Here is a 21873-nt window from a genome sequence, read left to right as displayed (position 1 = left end):
ACAAGTGCTGATGACTGCTGGACTGATCATCACCTCATTTGATCCACAATGAAAATTCAGATTGCCCCCAAAGGGAGGCCGCAAAAGAAACAGATCAGGAGCAAGCTGAAGGTTCAAGATCTGAAGGAGCCTATTAAGTGTGACCACTTCCAAGCAGTCTAAGAAGAAAAGCTTCCATCAGAGTTTCTGAAAGAAAGTGAGGAACACTGGAGCCAGCTGAAAGTAGCAATCATCAATACCTGTGAAGGAACCATTGGCTACCACACCAGACAGAATCAGGACCGGATTGATGAGAATGATGTTTAAATTGAGCAGCTCATCAATGAGAAGAGAATGGCAATTTTTGCTTGGCAGAATGATATAAATTGCAAGACAAAGAGAGAAGCCCATGCTAAGGTGAAGGCAGAAGTCCAACATAAAACTAGAGAATTCAAGAATAAATGGTGGACTAAAAGTGAATGAACTCCTACATTTTGTGGATACCCATAATACACATGGCTTCGTTAGTGCCATTAAAGTTGTTTATGGGCCAGTTTCTTAAGGCATGAACTCCCTTAGCTCAAAGGCTGGAATCACAGTTTTGAAGGACAAGGAAGCCATTAAATTTTGCTGGAAAGAACATTTTGAAGATCTTCTTAATCATAATTCCATGGTTATAAATGAAGTTCTTGAGTAAATCCCCCAACAGCATTCTAGGGATGAGCACAGAAACACACACTGCCATCTGCCATAAAGCAGATGAAGAACAACAAGGCAGTAGGTCCAGATGGGATTCCCACTGAAATCTTTAAAGACGATGGACCAGAGTTAATTCAGCAGGGGTATGTCTACACTACCACCCTAGTTCGAACTAGGGTGGTAATGTAGGCAACCGGAGTTGCAAATGAAGCCCGGGATTTGAATTTCCCGGGCTTCATTTGCATAAAGCCGGGCGCCGCCATTTTTAAATGTCCGCTAGTGCGGACTCCGTGCTGCATGTAGCCGTGCGGCACAGAGTCCGCACTAGCGGACATTTAAAAATGGCGGCGCCCGGCTTTATGCAAATGAAGTCCAGGAAATTCAAATCCCGGGCTTCATTTGCAACTCCGGTTGCCTACATTACCACCCTAGTTCGAACTAGGGTGGTAGTGTAGACATACCCCAGCTTAGCCTGCTTCTCCTTATAAATCTGGATAAAGGAGAAGATACCCAGTGAAATGAGGGATGCCTTGATTGTCACCTTTTTGAAAAAGGGATAAAGTGGATTGTCTCTCTCCTTGCTGTTACAGGCAAAGTTCTGGCACAGGTCCTTGCAACCTGTCTTCTGCCCCGTTAGAAGTAATTTTATTAGAGTCAGAGAGTGGCTTCCAACCATGTCGCAGAACTGCAGATATGATCTTCATTGCACAGCAGGTGCAAGAGAAAATTCAGGAGCAAAACCGACCAGTGTACATAGCTTTTATTGCTCTAACTAAAGCCTTTGACTCAGTGAATTGCCATGCCGTTTGGACTGTACTTTTGAAGATTCAATGTCCTGATAAATACATCAATGTCCTAAAGTTGCTTCATGACAACATAAAAGTGACTATTCTGAGCAGCAAGGGCTCCCAGAATGAACCTTTACAAGTACAGACAGGCATCAAACAAGGCTGCATTATCACCCCAACCATGTGTGCAGTCTTTAATGCAGTCATTGTCGACCTAATTGCTGGGAAGCTCCCAGCTGGCATTGAAATCTACAGCAGTGGTCACCAACAGGTCGATCGCGATCAACTGGTCGATCGCGAGGCCTCGACCAGTCGATCGCGAGGCCTCGACCAGTCGATCGCGAGGAGTCCTGTCCGCCCCGCCCCCATTTCTCTCCCACCCCCGAGAAGCCCCACTACCTACCTCCAGTAAAAATGGAGGTAGTGTAGGCTTCCCGGGATGGACAGAAGTCCCGCAGCTTAGCGCCACTTCTGGCAATTCCGTAAGTGCGCTAGCTGCTCTTCCGGGTGTACTGCAGGAGGGAACATCGGCTCCCTGCACTGCACAGGAGAGGTGAGTCAGCCCCAGGGGAGGCACGCGCGGGTTGGCCCTGGGGCAGGCGCACATGCGGGGCTTCCCTGCGTGGGGTGGGGTAGGGTGGAGTGTCGCCCCTGGGGCAGGTGAGCGCAGGGTTTCCCTGCGCCGGGGGGGTCGGCCCCGTGGCAGGCATGCACGCGGGGCATCCCTGCACGGGGGAGGGGGAGTGTCGGCCCAGGGCAGGCGCAGGCAGGATTTCCCTGCACCAAGGGGGTTGGTCCCGGGGCAGGCACAATTGCGGGGCAGGCACGCATGGGGTTTCCCCACGCTGCAGGGGCGGGGGGGAGAGCCGGGCCGGAGGAGGCATGCGCTGGCTTCCCTCTGGAGGGAGGCAAATGCAGGGGATTCTCTGCCTCCACTGGCACCCCACTTGCCAGCCCCCACTCCCCAGCCACAGAACTCTGTCCCCATTCCTGTCCCCACTCCCCTGTCCCCAGCTACAGAATTCTGTCCCCAGCTACAGAACTCTTTCCCTATTCCCCTCCCCACTCCCTGAACTCTGTCCCCACTGGCACCCTGTCCCCAGCTGCAGAACCCTGTCCTCTGCCCTCCCAGCACCCTCTTCCCTGCCCCCAGCTGCAGAACTGTCCCCACAAAATGTATTATTATAAATGCTTCATTTTAGATTTAAATAGCATGAATAAAAAAACAGACCATTTATTTCATAACTATAAACACGTGATTTTAATTGTATATATCGCATAATTTAAAAATAAACTGTTTATCAGCGTGTGTAAGTAAGGGCTGAGGATAGCAAGTGATGGACAGGAGGAGAATAGAGAGGGTGGGGCTTCAATGAAGGGGCGGGGCAGTAGATCTTTGCCTGTTCTGAGGTTTAAAAAGTGATTTTGGGTGTAAAAAGGTTGGAGACCACTGATCTATAGAATGGACGGAAAGCTGTTTAGGCTTAGCATGCCTGACTTCTCTGCTGGAGGCCTTTCAGCACCCTGGCCAGCAGCAGGAGCAGTAGAGATCCAAGCAGAACAGAGGGGCAGCCTCTGCTGCAGCAGGCTGATATAAAAGGAGCTGCTAGGCCAAGGCCTGTCAGTTTCTTCCTGGAGCTCAACCCAGGCAGACCGGGGAATACCTGCACTCTGGACAGCTCTGAGCGGAAGCTGGGGCTTCTTACCTGGTTGAAGCCAAGTCCTGCAGCTGAAGGCTAGCCTAGAAGCCAAATACAACCCTGCAGAACCCTGGACAAGGGGAACTCAACCACAAGGCCCTAGAAAAGGGCTGGATGGAACAGCATCCCAGGGAAGTGGCCCAGAGATGTGACAGCAACTAAGTACTTTGAAACTCAGCAGGTAACTGCTACTTATAGGGTCCCTGGGTGGGGACCCAGAGGAGTGGGCAGGCCTGGGTCCCCCCCCCCCCAACCCTCCTGCAAGCTACACCCAGGAAGGGGTAAAAAGAGGCCTGATCATGTCCATTTACTGGACACTGCCTTGCCCGGACAGGCAAGTAGAGACTGTAACACTCCCCTCTGCCACCAAGAGTGGAACCCTTTACAATGATCATACTCGACAATGAGTGATCGCTCATCATCATCAAAACAACTACCCCTCTGAAAATTTTAAGAGGTTTGCTAGTTTGCCTGTGGCAGCAGTGGTAGGATCCTTCTTTTTCTATTAGTACTTGTCCACACAAGAATGTTTTACTAATTGCACAGATACAGTTATACTGGTTTAAATTCCCATGTGGGCATATTTATTCCAGTATAAAATAGTGAAAGCTTTTTTGGTTAACTTTAGCCCCTCCAAAGTGAGAAGATAAACAGAAAAAGCTGTCTTATATGGGACTATGAGTCTCCAAAAATGGGTTACACTAGTAAGCTATATTGATTTAAATTCACACCTTAAGCAATATTTCCTAAATAGTATTCCATGGAACCTTGGGGTTCCGCAAAGTGAAAATAAGGGTTCCATGAGAAAATTCCATTGCAGTAACATTTTATGATTAAAAATTATAATATTTAAGTATTTATGAATTTTATTGAAAACAATTTTCATTTATGTTTGCCACGATAAGTGTCCCTGTGTAATGAATGCCAGCTTAGCCACAGAATGGGGATGATGGTGTCGCTACTCAGCATTGTGCACAGAGTCAGTCAGTGGTGCAATCACCTGTTATATACCACTTAACGGTTTGTATGCATTAAATGTGATTTTTGTTTTGAAATATGTGCAATTAAACTAAATGTTGATCTCATGTCCTTGTTCAGCATTTGTTTATTATTATCCTTACTTATTTGTGGTCTACTTTTCAGCTCCATATATAAGACTGTAAGGGATTCCGCAAAATTCTTTCAAGTTTAAAAAGGTTTCATGGCCAAATAAAATTGGGAAACATTGCCTTAAGTGTTAGAACTCTGCACAGAGCTGCAGGGTTATCATTGCTGATTCATTGGGACAAATGGGATTCATTAGACTGCAACTTGAACACAATGAAGGTAGGAGTAATGCTTTCAGAGAGCATTTCCATTTCAAGGAATGAAACAAGGAGGCCCTGAAGAAAGAAAAGGTTGTAACAGCCAAATATAAGGAGACACTTAGGATAAGGTGTCGTCATGTCATGCAGTATTATTTTGGAATTATCACTGTATTGGTAAGTCAGAGCCCCTGAAGGGGTGATTGATTCTAGAAATGTACAATTTTTGATGAGGACTACTTCAGTTTATAATCATCATGACGAACTGCCACACATGCACAGATAGAGGAGAAAACAGAACTTTGAGGTCACTGAATAAAAAGCACTACAGTCACACTAATTGTCATTAAAGAGGCTGGAGAGGCAAAGCAGGCAAAGTAATATCTTCTGTTGCTCCCATAAAAGATATTAACCTCACCCACCTTCTCCCTCTAATATCCCAGGATGGACGTGGCTATAACTACACTGCTTTAAAGAGCGGGTTGAACACACAATATCTGCCAAATTCTGTCCACCCCTGCCTGAAGGCAACATTTCTTACCTGGTTTAATGCTCTGCTGTCTTGCTGCCGCTCGCTCCATGCTATCTTTTACACAATAGTACAATTCTCGACACTGCAAGACAAGAGTTTAATAATGTGTTTTCACACTATACACTAATAATACTGCAACACTGAAAGCATGCTTAACAGCACTGACTGTTGGATTTAGTGTGTGGATGCTGGATGATGTTGGTGACCTGTGATATAAGGATGTTAAGTATCGACTAACCGATTAATCAAACAGTCGATGCATTTTTCATCAACAATTTGATTAGTCAATAGGGCGCCTCAGGCTTTGAAGTGTAGCAACAGCCCTAGGCTCCCCATGCTTGGGATCTGGCCCCAGGCTTCAAGTGGCACTGCCACTTTGAAGTGCTTCCTCTTCTCCCCCCCCCCCCCCCCCCCGCCTTTGCTGCCTCTGAAAGATGCAGAAAGGGGTGCAGGGGAAGTAACTAGTCGACTATCCTGTCGACCATCCGATAAGCATTTGCTTATCGGATAGTCAACTAGTCAACTATTCTTTCACATCGCTACTGTGATATACAGGAGATCAGCTGTTATAGTGGTTCCTTCTAGCCTAAACCCCTATGATTAAGACGGAGCCATGTAGATGGGCTTTGTAGACATAGAAAAATGAAGTGGCGATTTAAATAATCGCCACTTCATTTACATCAAAATGGCTGCCGCGCTGTGCCGATCAGCTGTTTGTTGGCCCACTGCGGTAGTCTGGACGCTCCGCGGTCGATATCAAAGGCAGCCATTTTGATGTAGATGAAGTGGCGATTATTTAAATCGCCGTTTCATTTTGCTATGTCTACAAAGCTCATCTACATGGCTCCATTGATGGAACCACGTAACGTAGACATATCCTTGATGATCATTTCCCAGAGGAAGCCCTAGGAAGATTACCAAAGGATCATTTGGTAATAAATTTCCAACAGTTTGTGATATTTGGGATACAGGCTGCATCCCAAGAGTTTCCAATTACTGCACATGTCCTCCATAATCTCCTTTCTACCCAACATTTCTGCAATATTTATCCTAATTTTCTCTCTCTCAACTGTGAGTTACCACTGAAACAATATCTTACAGAAATTTTCTTTTATTCTGCTACAGATTATTGGCCATCTTGTCCAGATCAAACAGCATTTCTCTGGGGTAATTCGTCTATTCAGGTCCACATAATCCACCATTTACTCTAATTTAAACCAGCAAGTGACCAGTGCTCCATATTGCAAAAAAGACAAAGCATCACCAAGGTTTCTGCCTATCTGACCTGGAGGAAAATTCCTTCTTGATCCCAAATATGGCAATTAGTTAGTCCCAGAGCATATGGGCAAGACCCACTATATGCACAGACATAGGAAATAATTTGGAGACCATTTGGAGATATTTCCTAATAATTGTTGTTGATGGGCCATGTATCAGTATTATAGACAACCTAATCAAATTATCCCCTCCATGAATTTATCAAAATCAATCTTGAAGCAAGTTAGGTTTCTGCCTCTACTCCCCTGGAAATGCTATTCCAGAACTTTGTTGTTCTTATCATTAGACACCTTAATCTAATTTCAAAACTAAACTTATTGATGGCCTTTATATCCATTTGTTTTTCTGCCAAAGTTGGCCCTTAACTTAAATAACTTATCTTCCTCCCACTGTTTATCCCCCGATGTATTTATAAAAAGAAACCATATGTCCATTAGCCTTCATTCTATTAGGCCAAACAAGCTAAGCTCCTTAACTCTCCTCTTATAAGGTATGTTCTCCATTTCTCTGCTCCTCCTAGTAGCCTTCTGTTTCAGTTTGAATTACTCTTTCTTAAACATGGGAAGCCAGAATTGCACACAGTATTCCAGATGAGGTCTGACTAGTGCCTTGTTTAATAGTACAAACACTTCCTCTAACTCTACTGGAAATTCCTTGCCTAATATATCCTAGAATTGCATTAGTCTCTTGCACAATCACTTCTCATTGGCATCTCCTGGTCATTCTGTAATCAACCGAGATGGAAAGTACTCCATTACACTACTCAAGTACATTTTTTCACTATTTGTACTTTACTCAAGTAATTTATTTTTGTGATACTTCGACTTTTACTTAAGTAGGTTTTTTAAGAAAATATTGTACTTTTTACACCAATACCATTTCCAAAAGTGCTTAGTTACTCACTACTTTCAGAACCCCACTAACAGTTGCGCAAGCCAGCATTCTGATTTGCTAAAGCCCATCTGTATGCGCAAAGCATCCAATCGTCATGAAGTTGTTTTTTTTTAAATAACCAATCAACAAGCACAATGACGCGCTACCAAAGAAGCAGCCTTTTAATAGTCATATCAGCACATTTTCATTCAAAAACAGTACCTATGCAGGGGTGGGGAGCCCCGAGCCTCACAGACTGGATCCGGTGTGTTGGGGAGAAGAAGCACAGCGCCACATGCTGCTGCTCACCCTCCCTCTGGCTGGGGGAATGTGGTGCTGGAAACTGCTCATGGGCAGGTTTCCCCATTGCTCTCATTTGCCAGATTTCGGCCAATGGGAGCAGCAGGGAGTACAGAGGTAGGTAAGCAATCCCTCCACTCCTCTACCTTCATGACCAGTCCCCGCACGCCCCCTCCCTCCACCCAGCTCTCCCAGCCCCAGTCTGCTCCCACACCCTCCCACCTGTCCAGGCACCCCACCTCACCCTGCTCCTGCACCTCCCTCCTGGCCAGATCTCTGCTCCCATCCCACTCCAGCAACCAGTACCTCCCACCCAGACCCCCACCCTCACCACCATCACTATTCAACTCCCTGGCAATCTTCTCCCACACCCTGAACCCCTCATTTTGGCCTCACCCCAGGGGCCTGGGAGGGTGTCACCAAATCTACTAACCCTAGGATCCCAAAAGAATTATTCTGGCCTGTGGGAAGCCCTGAAGCTTGGTCCTGCCTTCCTCCTCTCCCCTCCTTCCCCTGCCATGGGGCTGGAACATCAGGGGAGTGAGGTCTCAGTTGGGGGCCACATCAGTGAAGGTTTTTGGTTTTTTTTTTTAAGGGTTGCCTCTCCCTTTTATGGTCCCCGACTGATTTTTCCTGTAGATCAATGGACCCCAACCTACATAATGGTGCCCCATGTTAACCATAGATTTCCATAGGATGGCTACTTTTTACTTTTGGATACTTAAGTACAATTAAGATGTGATAATTTTGTACTTTTACTCAAGCAGTTTTCCAGAAGGATACTTTGACTGAATTACATTACTTAATTACATTTTTTTCAAAGTAGCTGTACTTTCACTCAAGTAATTTTTTTGGGGTACTTTTTCCACCACTGGTAATCAACCAATTCACCCAGGTCTTTCTCCTCTACTTTTACTACCAAATGATACAACCCCCAACTCATAGCAAAAAGTCTTGCCATTAGTCCCTAAATGTACTTTGAACTATTAAACTTCACACTATTTCTATTAGTTCACTGTTGCTGGTCATCCGTATTTTGTGAATTCTGGTCCTACTCTGTATTGGCAATACCTCCCAACTTTGTGTTTTCTGAAAATTTTATTAGCACTCGCCAGCTTTTTGTGCCAAAGTCATTAATGTTTAAAAAGACTGGTCCCAAGACTGCTCCGGGAGGAACTCCACAAATAACCCCTCTCAAACACGTCCGTTTACCATTCTGAATGACCTGCTGCAGTCTCCCTTTTCCCCAGTTTCTTAACCACTGTTTAATTCTTATATTAATCCACATCATCTCCAATTTAATAATTTCCCATGTGAAACTGTATCAAATAGTTTACTGAAATCCAAGCATGTTAGATCTGCATTTCCTTTTTTGTTAAGAAAATCAGTTATATTCTCAAAGAAAAAGATCATGTTGATCTGGCATCATCTACCTTTTGTAAAACCCTGCTGTATTTTATCTAGTTATTACCTACCTGTATGTCCTTAACTACTCTGTCTTTCAAAATTTGTACTAAGACCTCGTATACAATTGAGATCAAACTAATGTTTCCTAGATCACTTTTTTCCTTTCTTAAAATATAGGTATATTTGCCTACTCTTCAATTCTCCAGTCATAGCGTATAACCCCTGAGCTTATGGATTTATTAATTAAACCTTATTACTGAGCTTACAATTGCATGTGCCAATTTCTTTAATATCATAGAACACTAGAATTGGAAGGGAACTCAAGAGTCCTCAAGTCCAGTGTCCCTTGCCCTAACAGCAGGACCAAACACTGTATATAGATCATCCCTGACAGGTGTCTGTCTAACCTGCTCTTAAATGTCTCCAGAGATGGAGATTCCACAACCTTCCCAGGAAACTTATTCCAGTGTTTAACCACACTGACAGGAAGTTTTTCCTAATGTCCAATCTAAACCTCCCTTGTTGAAGTTTAAGCCCATTGCTTCTTGTCCTATACTTAGGGGCCAAGGAGAACAATTTTTCTCCCTCCTCTTTGACACGCCCTTTTAGATACCTGAAAACTGCTATCATGTCCCATCTCTGTCTTCTCCTTTCCAAAATAATCAAACCCAATTCTTTCAGTCTTCTTTCATGGGGCATGTTCTCTAGACCTTTAATCATTCTTGTTGCTCTTCTCTGGACCTTCTCCAATTTTTCCATATCTTTCTTGAAATGTGGTGCCCAGACTGGACACAATACTCCAACTGAGGCCTAATCAGCGCAGAGTAGAGTGGAAGAATGACTTCTCGTGTCTTGCTTACAACACTCCTGTTAATGCATCCCATGTTCTTGGATTGAGATTATCCAGGTGCACTGATTTGGTCCCACTGAGTTTGGTTCCACCTTGGATGTGGTAATTTCTTCCTCCATATCCTTGCTCCTATTATCTACTGTCCCTAAGATCTTAATAAGATTCTTAAGAAAAATAGAGACAAAGTATTTAAGATTTTGGACAATACCTAGATTAGCTTTAATCTCCACCTCAAACACAGTGCTTAGCGGTTGCACTTCTTTTTTTATGTTCTTTTTATTCCTATGTGTTTGACTTTTGACAGTTCTCACTTTATCCCTACACTTTCCAATTACCAAGCAATAGCCTTCCTTGTGGATCAATCTGTTTTTCCATTCCTTGTAGTCTCTCTCTTTTCTCTTAATAAGCTATTTGAAATGCTTGTTTATCTAGTTTGGCTTGTAACCTTTCCCTATGAATATTTTGCATTTGCTTGAGATACAGGCTTCTGATCGTTTCCACAACTTTGACAAAGTCTCTTCCACATTCAAATCCTCAGTTCTTCAATCCAGTCCATTTCTCTAATACCCTTCATTTTTTGAAGTTTGCCCTTTGGAAATTAAGGACTCTAGTTGAACCCCTATTTTTATTTATGCTTCCGTTTATTTTACAATGAATCAGCCCATGATCACTTGGAGCCAAGGTTGTCCCCTACAATCAGTTTTTCTATGAAGTCTTTGCTACTTATCACTATAAATCTAAAATTGCATCATATCTTGTTGGCTCACTTACTATTTGGCAAAAAAAACCTGTTAGCGGTTAGGAACATTCTGGCCCCTACCATTATTAGTAGCACTTTTTTTCCAACCTATATCTAGGAAATTAAAACCTCTCAATCACAGAAGTCCCCAAAATATTAAACCATAACCAAATCAGATTCTGACGTTCTGCAACAGACCCCAAGCACTATTCCAGTGGAGCCTCTATTACTTTTTACTCCTCACAGTGATTTTGAGGCAAAGAGATGCCACATTATTTATTCCCTTTATTTCTGTTTTCCTGAAGAGCACAACTCTTCAATGCCTATATTGCAGTCATGACTACTATTCTACCAGGTATCTGTTATCCCTATAATATCTGGTTTCACTTCCTGAACTGTTCCTCCATTTTGTTACCAGGCTCCCTGCACTGGAATACAGGGAGTTGTTTCTGATTGACTTTACCTATATGCTTCACCAAATTATGTACAGTCATTTTACTACCAGTATTGCCTACCTGCTAATATCAGTGGTACTGGAACTATCTTAAGGTCCATTCTCTTTCCCTTTCTTGTTCCCTTCTCCATTGCCATATGTGGCTCTGTTTGATTTTCCTCCTGCTCAGTGTTAGAATTAGATATAGAGATTACATGAGCAGCACCCAACCATTTTCCTTGATTTTATAATTTAAGGCTCTTTTAATCAGTTATGCCAGGCTCCATCCCAGAGTGGAGTCCATCCCATGAGAACAGTCCTCTGCCCATGAATGCCTCCTGGTAGTCAAACTTCCCAAAGCCATCCATATAGAACCACTGAACCATCTTTTCATCATCAAACTTTCTTCCTGTGCCTGAAGAAACGTGCAAAGATGAAGCATCTTACTGAAAATCACTTGATTATATTTCTTCAAGTGTCTTCCTCAGTGAGATATGCCCCAGTGAGAAGCTAGCAGCAGCATTTGTTCCCATGTGAAGGAAAATCAATGCATTTTTTTCCTTCTCCCATTAGGATCCTCTTCAGTTTCGGGCTCACATGCTAAAATCCTAGTTCCTAGCAGACAGCACACTGTTTCGTTCTCTGGATCAGCTCTGGTGACAGGCCTGTGTGGTGTTCTTAGTAGAAGGGATCACAAACTTCATTGTGCCGTGACCCCCTTTATACAACAAAAATCACTTGACAACCTCAGAAGGGACCCAAAGACTGAGCCCGCCTAAGGCCCGCTGGAGTGGCTGTGGGGGCCACAGCCTGAGCCCCAACACACCAGCCAGGAGGAAGCCCAAGGGCTTCAGCCCCATACAAGGGGTTTAAAATCTGAACCCCAGAGCCTCAGGTGGTAGGCCTTGGGCTGTGGTCCTGGATCCCAGCAAGTCTAAGCCAGCCTTAACATGGAGTTGTGACCCATTAGTTGAAAAAAAATACTGTCTTAGTAGATAGTCCCCAATCACTTAGACCTGCTTCTTTTAGTGTGATTCTCAAGCCTTATCCCTTCTGTTCTTTCTGGCTATAAGTCATCTTGATTTCTGTTCTTACATGCAATTTTCTGCAAGTCATCTTTGATCCCCCCAAACTATGGCTATGTCCATTGTCTCTGCCCTTCTTCTGGCTGTTCTTTTCTTCCTTGTTCTCATCATCTCTTACTGCCTGCTTCTTCCCAGCATTTTCCCACTCAGTAAACTTATTCTTTAGTATTATTTCTCCATCTCTAGCTGATCTGTTCCTCTGCCTTCTTCTCAGTCACGTTTACCACTATTACCACTTCCCTCAGTTAGCAGTCTACCCTCAGTTCTCTGGTTCAGTTTGCATCTGTAAATCTTGAGGTTTTTCTTCAGCATACTCTTCTTCCATCCATCAGCTGCTCAATTCCTTTTGAAACTCAGTTTCTAGCTGCATCTCAAAACTTCAGATCTTGTCTTCCATCAGATTTATTAAGCAGCATTTCATAAAAACAAAGCACCTTTCACATGCCCTCTCCAAAATAATGTACATCCCATGGCTTCTATAACCAGTCATCTTATCTTTCCCACGAGGCGTATCTTTTCCACGAGGCGTACAGATAGTTCGGATTAGAAGCCTAATCCGAACTATCTAGTCCGTGCCGCGTGTAGCCGCGCGGCAAGGGGTTCGCACTAGCCGGCTTTTAAAAATGGCGGCGCCGGCTTTATGCTAATGAAGCCCGGGAAATTCAAATCCCGGGCTTCATTAGCAAGTTCGGTATGCATACATTACCCCCCTAGTTCAAACTAGGGGGGTAGTGTAGACATACCCTAAGAGATCAGGAGGGGGAGAAGAGAAAGAAAGAGACAGAGAGAGGCAGAAGGCGGAGGAGAGCTAAGAGAGAGAGGAGGGGAGGCAGTATGAGGAGAGAGAGAGAGAGAGAGAGAGACAGAGACAGACCGGAGGCTCAGGAGAGAAGACCGACATGGAGGAGAGACCTGAAAATCCTGTCTTATGACGAGCTAATTGGCTAGTTTTGGAATAATTTCAGAGCTTGGAGTATCTGAGGAACAGAGATTTTATAATAAGCAGTGACTGTTCTCAGTTGGTAGAATAATGCACTGATCTCCTGTGCAGCTCTATTTTTTTCTTGAGGTTTTTCTTTTTTTCAATTCAGTTTCTCTGCTTGTCAACAGACCCCTAAATACTGCTTTACCAGCTTTGCAGAGGCAGTCTCTTTTTGTATAATCTGTATCATTTATTTGAAAATATTTTACATCTTCTTTAATTAATGCAACCTGATCTATGTGTTGGAGGAGCAAGCAGTTCATTTTCCAAAAAGGTAATCTTAGATTAATTACTTCCATTGGTGCATGATTTCACCATGTACAGTAAAACTCCGATGTTCCGGCATCTGATGGTCCGGCATTCCTGATGGTCCGGCACCATCAGGAACCTGGAAGTGCTCCGGGCAGCCGGACCATTGGAGGTGCTCTGCCCCCAGCTTCCCTGATTCAGCTGCTGCTAAAACTGACCAGCGGCTGAATCGGGGAAGCCGGGGGCAGAGCAGCTGGAGTGCTGCCGGATAGGTCCTGTAGCGCTGCCCCTGCGGGCTGTAGGACCAACCCGACAGCACCCCAGCTGTCCCCAATTCAGCTGCTGCTGAAACTGACCAGCGGCTGACTCCAGGAAGCCCGAGGCAGAACTGCTCTGCCCCGGCTTCCTGGAATCAGCCCCTGATCAGTTTCAGCAGCAGCTGACTTGGGAACACCTGGGACAGAGCAGCTGGGGTGCTCCCGGGTTGGTCCCCGCAGCTCTGAGGTACGGCGCTGCGGGGGACCAACCCGGCAGCACCCCAGCTGCTCTGTCCCAGCGTCCCAATTCAGTTGCTGTTGAAACTGACCAGTGGCTGACTCCAGGAAGCCCGGGACAGAGCAGCTGTGCCTCGGGCTTCCTGGAATCAGCCGCTGATCAGTATCAGCAGCGGCTGACTTGAGGACATCTGGGGCAGAGAAGCTGTGGTGCTGCCGGGTTGGTCCAGTAGCACTGAGGAGTGGCGCTGCGGGACCAATCCGGCAGCACCCCAGCTGCTCTGCCCCAGGCGTCCCCAAGAGCAGCTGGGGTGCTGCCGGGTTGGTCTTGCCACGCCAAGGGTCATGCTACTGGACCAACCAGGCAGCACTCCAGCTGCTCTGCTGCAGGCGTCCCCGATTCAGCCGCTGCTGAAACTGACCAGCAGCGGCTGAATCAGGGACGGCTGGGGAAGAGCCGGACTATTGGAAGGGGGGGGCTATGAGGGGGTCTGGGGTGGCATCCCCCCACCCCACCCCAGACCGCTCATAGCCCCCCCCCCTTCCAATAGTCCGGCATATTTGATAATCCAGCACCCCCTGGGTCCTAAAGGTGCCGGATTATCGTAAATTTACTGTAATAATGCCAATTTCTGCAGATCTTGGCAGCTTCATTAAATTGAAATAGATTTAGATCTTAAATTTAAATCTGTTCTAGAATGTAACTAATGAAGGTGTGAACAAAACATGTCATCTCTTTCCCTTGAATGCAATTCTCTCCAGCAATCTGAGAGGCTGAACAGTTGGCACAGAGAAGTTAATGCTCCATCTGCTTCCATATCCCTCTTGTCTTTATCAGATCTGTCCCCCACTAAGTAGGTGGTGTGCAACTGAATCCTCCTCCAAGTATAATTTCCCTTCCCCCAAGTATTCCAGTGTTTTAAAGAAGACTTAAAATGTTTGCTTTTGTTTGGGAGACTACTCTGAACCTACTAATAATGTTTCGTGCACCTCCTGAAAATGGAAACTTGAAGTAGAATAATCTGAGTGCATTTTATTGTAATTCTACAAGGGCTTTTTCTTGCACTTAATGACATTATTTAGTCCTCTGACATTCAAAGATGTCACTTTAAAAGCAAGAACAATTGATAATTAATTAGCTCACAGAAAAACTTGAAATTGTGATTCTTCAGCTGTTAAATGGTATAAACTCTTATATTGCAAATATCTCACTTGTTTCTAATTATGTTGCATGCAGGATTGCATGCCTGATTAGGGTTTGGTTTCTGCTTGCAAACTTCCACATCTCTTTTCTGTATTAATTCTCACCTGCCTCCCCAGTTCCTTCCTCTCTCTACATTCCCTTTATTCTAAATCCAAAGATAAAATAAAAGCATAATAGGCAAAACAATCCCCAAATAACTATGCATTGCTGAATCCTAAACCTTTGTTCTCTTCCCATGAACTCATGTACTGCTTCTCTTGAAATAGAAAGATGTTACTTTCTTCTTCTTTGGTGATCTTGACTCTCACCCACAAGAGTACATCTGACCACCTGAGCTATGGGGAGGATTTACACAGACTCTCCCCCTATAGGCTTTCCCTCTCTATTTTCACCAGTCTCCTCCATCTTTGGGATATACTCCCCCTGCCTACTGTAATTTCTTTCCCCCACGTTTTATAATTTTGAACACAGCTACTGCTAGTCACCCCAATTCAATTGAACTTTTGATATTATTTTATTATACTGCAAAACTATTTTAGAGCCTTCTCTAAAATTTCAAGGGAAAAAAGGTACATTTTACATTTCCAAAATCTGAGGCCTGTGTGAGGTCAGAAGGTTCATTTACAACTAACCCACTCTAAGACCAATAGGCCCAATTTCATAGTAAGGAATTGATCTTTTCATGATAGTTATCCTTGCCTATCAGTGGAACCAAGTCAAAATTGCACTTTAGGCTGGCAAAATAATAATGTTAACAAAAAATTCTACAATAAAATATGAACTATTTTCAATACCCATTTTGGGGGGGAACCACTTATTGACAATCAACATAAGTAACACATTGATTTCATAGTGCAGGCTGGGCCTCATCATAAACCCATTCTTTTCTCACTCTCCCCTAGCTTCCATCAATCACAGCCAGCAAAAATACTTATTCATAACCATATAACTTTTCCTGACATGGTTTATAGTGACTTCATTATTGCCACATCTTCTGCCTCTCATCTAAGTTCCTTTTTAGTCATTACTTCAAACATGCCTATCATTTGTCCTCTGATACTTTAATTTAAAGAAATACATAAGCCTCAAGATATGTAAGTTAGCTTCCCAAGTTACTGTAATAGAATAGTGTCATTACTCTTTTTGTTCCCCCTATGCCCCTTCCTTTGTTAATGTCTCCCAATCTTGTTTCATGTACAGAGTAAGATTTTGGAGACATGGGTCTGTCATTACTTGCTTAGTAAAAAATTATGTATCTATCTATCTATGAGGTAATAACCCTTCAATATATTACTTGTAGTTACAAATCTTTAACTGTCTTGCAGTTCAATGTCTGTGAGATGTTCCTTTTTTTCTAGCAAGTTTAATTCATTTATTTTTACCTGCAAATTAAGCACAAAGAGAAGATAAAGGCTTTTAATTAATGGCAAATGCAAATCCATAGATTCAGCCAATCCAAACATTTCAGTCCATGAAGAAAGAATTTTCAATGAAAACTCTTCTTCTCTCTGCATTTCATGGCACACCCAGAGTGGCAATGATTCTATTTAGCTTTCTGTACTTAGGCCTGCCCAATCCAATATCTACTAAAGCATTTGAAATATTTTCTTCAAGTCTGTAATCAATTCCAAGATGTAGTGAAAGAGGAGACCTCCCCAACTGAGCAGATTTAAAGTAGGTATTAAATTTTGTCTGCAATCCCCAATACAAAAAAAAGTGACTTCCTGGAATAACCCTGATGTGAATAGATAATACCTACATCAAACATCAGTGATGCTAAACAGATACTGAAATTCAGTAATTACTGAATATTCATTGCTCTCACCCTTTAGGAACTAAAGGGTGAAATCAGAGACATACCTTCTTGGTGTAGAACTTATTCAGCTGTGTTTCCTGGCCATTCCTCCTCCAGAGACACAGCACTTTTGTTTTAGGACAGTATGTCATGTTGATAAGTTTCTCATACCACCAACGTTCGTACACAGTTCCAATGTTACTTCTCAGCACAATGCAATCATCACACACCTGGGGGGATAAAGAATCTTAGCTAGGAATCCTCACATATATCTAGGATTACTAACTATGCTATCATTTATTCTTGTCCCTACCTCCATGAAAAAGATGTCTCCTGTTGTATCTGTCCCAGCATGTACTACAAATGTCTGCTTCTTGATGTGTCTGCTGCCACTGGGTCGGATAGACAGCTCTCGGCCACTCTATGGAGAAGGAAGATTTGTAATTAACAGTAAACTACCACCTCTAATTTCTATCATTGTATAAAAAGATCTAGTATATCTGCTGTGTCTTCATCAGGCTAAAAAGTGTGTTCTTAACTCAAGTGAACACTTATAAAGAAAGGGTAGCTTAAGCAAGAACTGCTATGCTACAAATCAATACTTGTCCTGATGTGTTCACATTACCACCATACTCACTAGAGTGTGGTGCTATGACTTTTAGATGCACATTTCATGATTGGGGGCACATCTCATCTCATCCCACTGCAGTAAGATGAACTGCTCTATAAATTATTTTCCAGTTAATTGTGGAAGAACTTCCTACTCCTTTCTGGGTACAGAATTGTGGGAAGGCATTGGAGAACTGGCAGCACTACATGCACCTAGAGTGGTCATGTTAGCAGCTGATGACTTGTGCTAACCTGAAAATTAGCATACATTCTGATTGGACAGTCAGCTTGAATTCAAAGCATCACCAGACTCAAACGCTCGAATTATGTGCATGGATGGAACTCGTGTTATGGGCAACAAATTATATTTTGAGTATATTTTGCATTCTTTAACTCAACCTGCAAACTCAGATGCAAAACTACAACCTTCCTCATGTTCAAAGTGTCCCACTAGAATTTTAACTTGAATTATGGAATGTCTACACTACAGCAACACAGCCACGGCACTGCAACTGTGCTAGGGTGGGGCTGAAGTATAGATGCTTCCTACATTAGCAGAACTTGTTTTTTCATTGGTGTAGTACATTCATATTTCTGAGAGGCAGCAGCTAGGTCAACAGAAGAATTTGGTGCTCAGGGCCAAAGCTAAGGATCATACCAAGGTTAATATAATTTTTAAATATAGAGCACACCGAAATTAACTCAAGTTAAGAAAGCATTTTGTTTTCCTAGTGAAGACAAAGTAATCTAGTCCAGTGGTTCCAGCATATTGGATCCCTTTCTGGAATCTGATTTGTCTTGCCTACCCCAAGCTTCACCTTACTTAAAAACTACTTGCTTTCAAAATCAGATATAAAAATATGCAAATGTTACAGTACACTGTTACTGAAAAAATGCTTATTTTCTCCTTGTGTCTTTATGAAATTTTAGTTTATATTGCTTGTGCTAGTGTTTTATGTAGCCTGTTGTAAAACTAAAGTAAATATCTAGATTAGTCGATGTACCCCCTGGAAAACCTCTGAGTAGCCCTGTTTGAGAATCACTGACATAGTCCATGCTCCAGAGTACAGTGCAAGACTTGTCCCTTAATACACTTTGGTTGAAACTACAATAAAGAACAATTACCAGACACAGATGAATGTGATATATTGGGGAAGATCAATATGGCTTTTGTAAAACAAAATCATGCCTCATCAATTTATTAGAATTTTTGGAGAGGGTTCCTGGCAGCAGCACTGTCGGAGGACAGGATACAGGGCTAAGTGGACTGACTCAGTATAGCTGTTCTTGTTTGCACTTCATTTGTCCAAGCTAGTTTTAAATGTCTCAAGTGACAGCACTTCCACTCTTGCTCTTATGGGAGATAGTCTAATAGATCTTAGTGTAAGAAGTTCTGATAATCATATTTTTTCCTCTTCCTTAATTTCACCCAAATGAAGAATACGTAAGATTTGTATAGCATTGTCACTTCTACAGCATTTATGATCTACTGGATCACAGATTACCACGCTGTCAGCTCCACAGGGCATCATCGTGAGTCACAGAGTTGGGCAGCTACATGATGCTGCTGGCTCTGCCTTCTTATGTGAGGCTCCAACTGAAAGGCCTCCAAGTATAATCTGGAGCGGTCATTAACGTCACCTGCTCACTAAGAGTAGCTACTATCTGGAGGGGTGGCAGGTTAGAAGAAATTTTGGTGGTGACCAGAATGCCCAGAGCTGGCATTCCCTCACCCAAACTCTTTCCCCCTTTCACGTGCCTAAGGCTTTGAGAGGGAGTTTGGGTGGGGAAGAGGTGTGGGCTTTGGGAGGGAGTTTGTCCGCAAGAGGGTATCTTGAATGGGAGGGAATGTGGGTGTAAGAATGCATGCGGACTGCAAACACAGGATGCAGTCTGGGTGCTAGCTCTGGCCTGGGGCAGAGGGTGGGGTCCTGGTGCAGACTCTGGGAAGTTTGGGGACTGGAGGGAGAGGAGGAATTTGAAGGCAGGATGGCAGGGAATTTGAAGGCAGGAAGGCAGGGGGAGAAGGTGCAGGCTCCAGAGGGAGTGGAGTGCACAAGGAGGTGTGAGGAGGGGGTAAAGAGTGGCAGTGGGTCCTCAGGGCACTGCTGGCTGCCTGCTGCCCCTGCACACTCCCCCCCCGCCCTTCCTGATAGGCAACTTAAAATGCTCCAGGGACCCACAATACCACCAATGGCAGTGCAGCTGAGTTAGAGAAGCTTCCTGTTGCTCACTGCCTGTGGCTGCTGGCATGTGCATCCCTGCAACCTAAGAGAGGAGGTCTCTGTGCACTACTCCAGCTACTGGAGCAGCGCACAACACAGAGACACTGTTCCCCCTCCTCCAGGCTGCAGGGAGTGAAAAGAAAACTGGTTGCCTGCTGCTGCTGCTCTGTACAGAGTGCCATCCGGCCCAGAGACAGCAAGAGTTTGCCAGAGCGCTGCTGCACCCTGCTGGCCTGGCAGGGCATCAGCAACAGCATCCTGGGAAGCACAGAGATGGCTGCCTCCTGGCTGTTTAGGAGCTGCTATGCCTGCTGTGCTGGCACTCTGGCTGAGGGCAGGAAGACTTTAAAGAGGAACAAGCACTCTCTGCACTACCAGATTTCCTCCCCCAGGGATGCAGCTCATCTTCAAACACAAGCCAGCAAGCTGAGTCACCCAAGTTATCCTAAGTTTGCCAAGAGGCAGCCACAGCTAGCTCCCTTTGCTGCCACTAGCACAGCCTGATGAGCTGCTATCATGAGTGCAGGATGAGGTGCCTCCTCCATTGCTCAGCCAAAGAACATTGCACAGGTTTTTCCTCTGCATTTCCATAATCCTAACCCTCTGCCTTTGCCCCATCCATCTCCTGGGAGATCTTCCAATGGATGTGGCACACCAGGCCTGCCATCTCCTCATTGGTGGGGGTGCTGATGTCTTACAGCACCAGCAGCACAAGTACTGTATTGCATATTTGAACTTGGTTGGTAATAGTCAGTTACACCTTGGATATCAGTTTTTAATCTTGTCATTAGATTACACATAAAACAGGATTAAGTGTGTGTTTAACCCATTTGATACTTTTAAGTGTTTTCTTACTTTGTGCTTCTTTCAATGTTTTATATTCACTTTCTAGGAAATGCATTGGCTATTCTGCCCTGGGGCCCAGAATCACTGTGGGTGGGCCTGGCCACAGCTGTTGAAGCTATTGCTGAGGGAGAACCATTCCAGCGTTACCTAGGGATACCACCATCAGGCTTCCCACCAACACATTCCTGATATCAGAATGAATCTGCAGAGACTGTGAACGAATACTCAGAGGCACGAACTATCCTCACCTCAACTGGGACTACATAGACTCCACAATTCCATTGCAAAAGAACACATTTTTCCAAAGTGTCATGAAATGCAACCATCCTTCCCACTCTACCCACTTAATAGTCACATTGTAGCAGCCAAGAGAGATGACTTTTTCCCTACCTGCTTTCCCCTCCAGTCAGTTTCCTCTTGTTTTACTGCTTTCAACCCAAGGAGCAATTATATAATTATATTCCCAAGGAAAGGGATCACATGAGGATTACTTGTTGTGTTCCCTCCCTCTGGGGCATTGGCCACTGTCGTACTGGCCACTGTCAGCAGACAGGATATTGGGCTAGATGGACCTTTGGTCTGACCCAGTATGGCCATTCTTATGTTCTTATAACGGGAGTGCAGTGCATGGTCCTTGTAGTGCTTCACTGAGCCACAGATAGAGCCTATCATTTTGAAGCAAAACGTGTAGGCTGGTAAACTAGGCTACCTAGGGAATAATGCAACAGCAAATCCCCTGGAAGCTTTGGAGATTGACACTGAATCTCAGCTCCCCACTTCCCTGGCACATAGGAGGGTGGATCTAGAAGAGTGTCCAGTCACACTGTTGACTCATATTTAGCTTGTGCTCCACTATGACTGCTAGATCCATTTCTACAGTATTCCTTCCTAAACAGCTGCCTCCCATTCTATGTGTATGAAATTGATTGTTCCTTCCTAAGTTGAGTACTTTACATTTGTCTTTATTAACCTTTATCCTATTTACCTAAGACCGTTTCTCTAGTTTGTCCAGGTTATTTTGAACTAACTATCCTCCAAAGCAGTTGCAAGTCCTCCCAGCTTCATATCATCTGCCAACTTAATAAGCGTACTCTCTATGCCAATATCTAAATTGTTGATGAAGATATTGAACAGGACCCTACCGAACTCCATTTGTTATGCCCTTCCAGCAGGATTGTGAACCATAAATAACTACTCCGAGAAAAGTTATCCAGCCAATTATGCACATACCTTATAGAAGCCGCAACTAGATTGTATTTGCCTAGTTTATTGATAAGAAGATCATGTGAGACTGTATCAAATGCCTTACTAAAGTCTAGGTATACCATGTCCACTGCTTCTCCCTTATCCACAAGACTCATTATTCTATCAAAGAAAGCTATCAGATTGGTTTGACATGATTTGTTCTTTACAAATCCGTGCTGGCTGTTACCTATCACCTTATTATCTTCCAGAAGGATTCCTTAATTACTTGCTCCATCATCTTCTCTGGCACAGAAGTT

General features: G+C 43.9%; 1 protein-coding gene across 29 annotated transcripts in view; it reads right to left on the bottom strand.

Annotated features, from left to right (window-relative positions):
* MADD (MAP kinase activating death domain) overlaps positions 1-21873 on the bottom strand; it is a 135710-nt gene that overhangs the window by 17455 nt on the left and 96382 nt on the right. For all 29 annotated transcript variants that reach the window (XM_075927624.1, XM_075927623.1, XM_075927633.1 and 26 more), the window contains 3 exons: positions 17005-17112; positions 16757-16921; positions 5012-5084 (listed from right to left, as the gene is read on the bottom strand). In XM_075927624.1, coding sequence (XP_075783739.1) covers positions 5012-5084; positions 16757-16921; positions 17005-17112 — 346 coding nt within the window. The remainder of the gene's footprint in view (positions 1-5011; positions 5085-16756; positions 16922-17004; positions 17113-21873) is intronic.

This window comes from Pelodiscus sinensis, chromosome 4 (genome assembly GCF_049634645.1).
Source record: "Pelodiscus sinensis isolate JC-2024 chromosome 4, ASM4963464v1, whole genome shotgun sequence".
Taxonomy (NCBI): domain Eukaryota; kingdom Metazoa; phylum Chordata; order Testudines; family Trionychidae; genus Pelodiscus; species Pelodiscus sinensis.
Note: the sequence above shows the minus strand (reverse complement) of the source record. Positions and strands in the feature narration are given on the sequence as shown.